The 2,706-nt window shown below is 34.8% G+C and overlaps 1 protein-coding gene across 2 annotated transcripts in view; it reads right to left on the bottom strand.

Moving 5' to 3' along the window:
• IMPACT (impact RWD domain protein) overlaps nt 1–2,706 on the bottom strand; it is a 35,236-nt gene that overhangs the window by 19,861 nt on the left and 12,669 nt on the right. For both annotated transcript variants that reach the window (XM_023742077.1, XM_023742076.1), the window contains exon 6: nt 856–978. In XM_023742077.1, coding sequence (XP_023597845.1) covers nt 856–978 — 123 coding nt within the window. The remainder of the gene's footprint in view (nt 1–855; nt 979–2,706) is intronic.

Here is a 2,706-nt window from a genome sequence, read left to right as displayed (position 1 = left end):
AAAAAAAAAAAGAATATCATGATTTCCTACTAATCTGCCTCTTAAAAAAATATTTAAGAATCATTACCCCTAACTCTAATGAGAAATTGGCTGCTGCCACCTGCTTCACTTAGGATGAAAAGTTATTCGGTAAAATGAATTAAAATTTCCCTCCTAGTGCTCGGCTGCTAACCAAAACGTCAGCAGTTCAAACCCACTACCACTTTGCAGGAGAAAGATGTGGCAGTCTGCTTCAGTAAAATGTAAGCCTTGGAAATCCTACTGAGCAGTTCTACTCTGTCTTATAGGGTCACTATCAGTTGGAATCAACTCAATGGCAACAGGTTTGGGGGTTTTTTTTTGTTTTATTTTTTTGGTCATTTCTATTCACTGTTGGTTGAATCTGATCCAATCAGTTTAGCTTACAATTAAAGTATATTTCAACCAATGTGTGTAAAAACAGTTCTAGAGAGGTTTAAACAACTTACCAAAAAAATCACACCTCTTTGTGGTAGGAATAGGACAAGAAACCAAGTTCTGGCCGGATCTTTATCTTTCCCTTGATATTATCCTGTTCTTAAATTGATTTTGACCACCGTACTAATACAGTCAAATACAGCACTAAGGCCAAAATAAACTGGATGGTATTTATTATGACTGTGATTTTCGCTGTTTTTCTTTTAATAGTGGATCCTGTTGTCCCAAAGAAATCTTTCAGCAAACTCATAAATATATAAATGAATAAAATGGGAGCTACTTAAGGATGAAGCAGGGTGGAAGCCCTGGAGTTTTACTAAATTTCTATGTAATTCCAAAGAACAATACGTAATACTACCACCCTACTCTCTTCAAAAAAAACTAGTTAGTACATTATACCTGTTTTATTTTCACTGATATCAGTTTCCAATGCTTTAACTGGACTTTCTGAATCACATGCTAAAGCGAGATCTTCTTCACATTCAACGTCTTCCTCTTCAGTTTTCTTCGTTGTTTCTGGTTCTATGTGGATATGAGACATTATGACGAGTCTACTGAAGCAAGTAAGAAATTACCCTTAAAAAATTTCTGAGTCTTCGTGTCTAAACAAGGAGCCCTGGTGGTGCAATGGTTAAGCACTCAGCTGTAAACCAAAAGGTTGGTGGTTTGAACCCACTAGCCACTCAGTAGGAGAAAGATGTGGCAGTCTGCATCTGCAAAGATTACAGCCCAGGAAACCCTATGGGACAGTTCTACTCTGTCCTATGGAGCCCTGGTGGTGCAGTGGTTAAGCGCATGGCTGGTAACGAAAAGATCGACAGTCTGAATCCACCAGCTGCTCCTTGGAAACCTGATGGAGCAGTTCCCTACGAGTCAAAATTGACTCGATGGCAATGGGTTTGGTTTGGTTTTTGGTGTCTAAATATTCCTCAGTAGAAGGAACTAGGACTCCTAGGAGAAGTGGTTGATTCCTAGACTGGAGTAAGGAAAATACAAAATGAACCTGGAGTATCTTGTGGTTCCAGAAAGTGAGGGAATGCTCAAAACAAGATGGGGCTTACAAAAAGAGCACAGAAGTCAACTTAAAGGAGCTCCTAAAGGCCAAAACTGGAAAATCTTGAACAATAATAGTACTGACTTTTAACCCATGGAATAAAATAAATATACATGAGTCCATACTGATACATATAAATAATGGTATTCTTGCCAAAAATGCATAATCTCATTCTAATCATGAGAAAACACTGGACAAACCCAAATTGAGGGATATTCTACTTAATAACTAATCAGTACCCTTCAAAAGTGTCAAGGTTATATAAGTCAAAGAAAGACTGAGGAACTGTTGACAGACCAGAAGAGACTAAGGAGAAATAACAGCTAAATGCAATGTACAATCCTGGACAGGATCCTAGAACAGCAAAAAGGAAATTAGAGGGAAAAATCAGTGAAATCCAAATAAGCTCTTTAGTTAATAATATTGAACCCAATGTTAATTTCCTATTCTTGATAACTATACGATAATTATGTAAGATGTTAATGGGGAAGCAGGACAAGGAATATAAGTAAACTCTTGTGCTATTTTTTCAACTTAAGTCTAATATTAGTTCAAAATGTTAAAAAAATTTTAAATAGTTGGGTATAATTATTTTTAAATTTAAAACTTCTATACTAGAAAAAACAATATAAATAATAAAGAATAAACTTGCACTAAAGACAATAGTAAAATCAAAATAAAATATTTGTTCAAATGGGAGCCCTAGAGAAGAAAATTCTCATGAGCTTTCCTGATTACTAGCTCTTATCCTATTTAGTTCCTTGGAATTATTAATTCTTCCATTTTAACATGAAGTCAAGAAAAACAATCTTTAATGAAAAAGAAAGAAAATTCCAAACAAAATTTCTGAAAGTTCAAACTTATAAATTGTACAACACAAATTAATAACTCCAAAATTTGAAGAGTGGCTACACTGAATTATGGGTATAGGTAAGAAAGGGAAAATATCATTTTTAAGTCAGTAATTTTTTTAAACTTTCCACTAGCTAAGTGGTCCCAAACTTTCTGGCATCCTCAAATTTTACTGGTATGCATTGCATTTTTCCAACTGTCCTGCATGCTAGAATGGCAGATTGGGAAATTTTATTTTATTTTTAGAATTTTTGAAACCATTTTTCTCTAGAGATGTCCTAAAGTGCTGTAAAGTCAGGCTTGAATCATAAAAAGTTAATACTTCAAAAAAGATTGTTACACGG

Source organism: Trichechus manatus, unplaced genomic scaffold, assembly GCF_000243295.1.
Source record: "Trichechus manatus latirostris isolate Lorelei unplaced genomic scaffold, TriManLat1.0 scaffold00199, whole genome shotgun sequence".
Classification (NCBI taxonomy): domain Eukaryota; kingdom Metazoa; phylum Chordata; class Mammalia; order Sirenia; family Trichechidae; genus Trichechus; species Trichechus manatus.
Note: the sequence above shows the minus strand (reverse complement) of the source record. Positions and strands in the feature narration are given on the sequence as shown.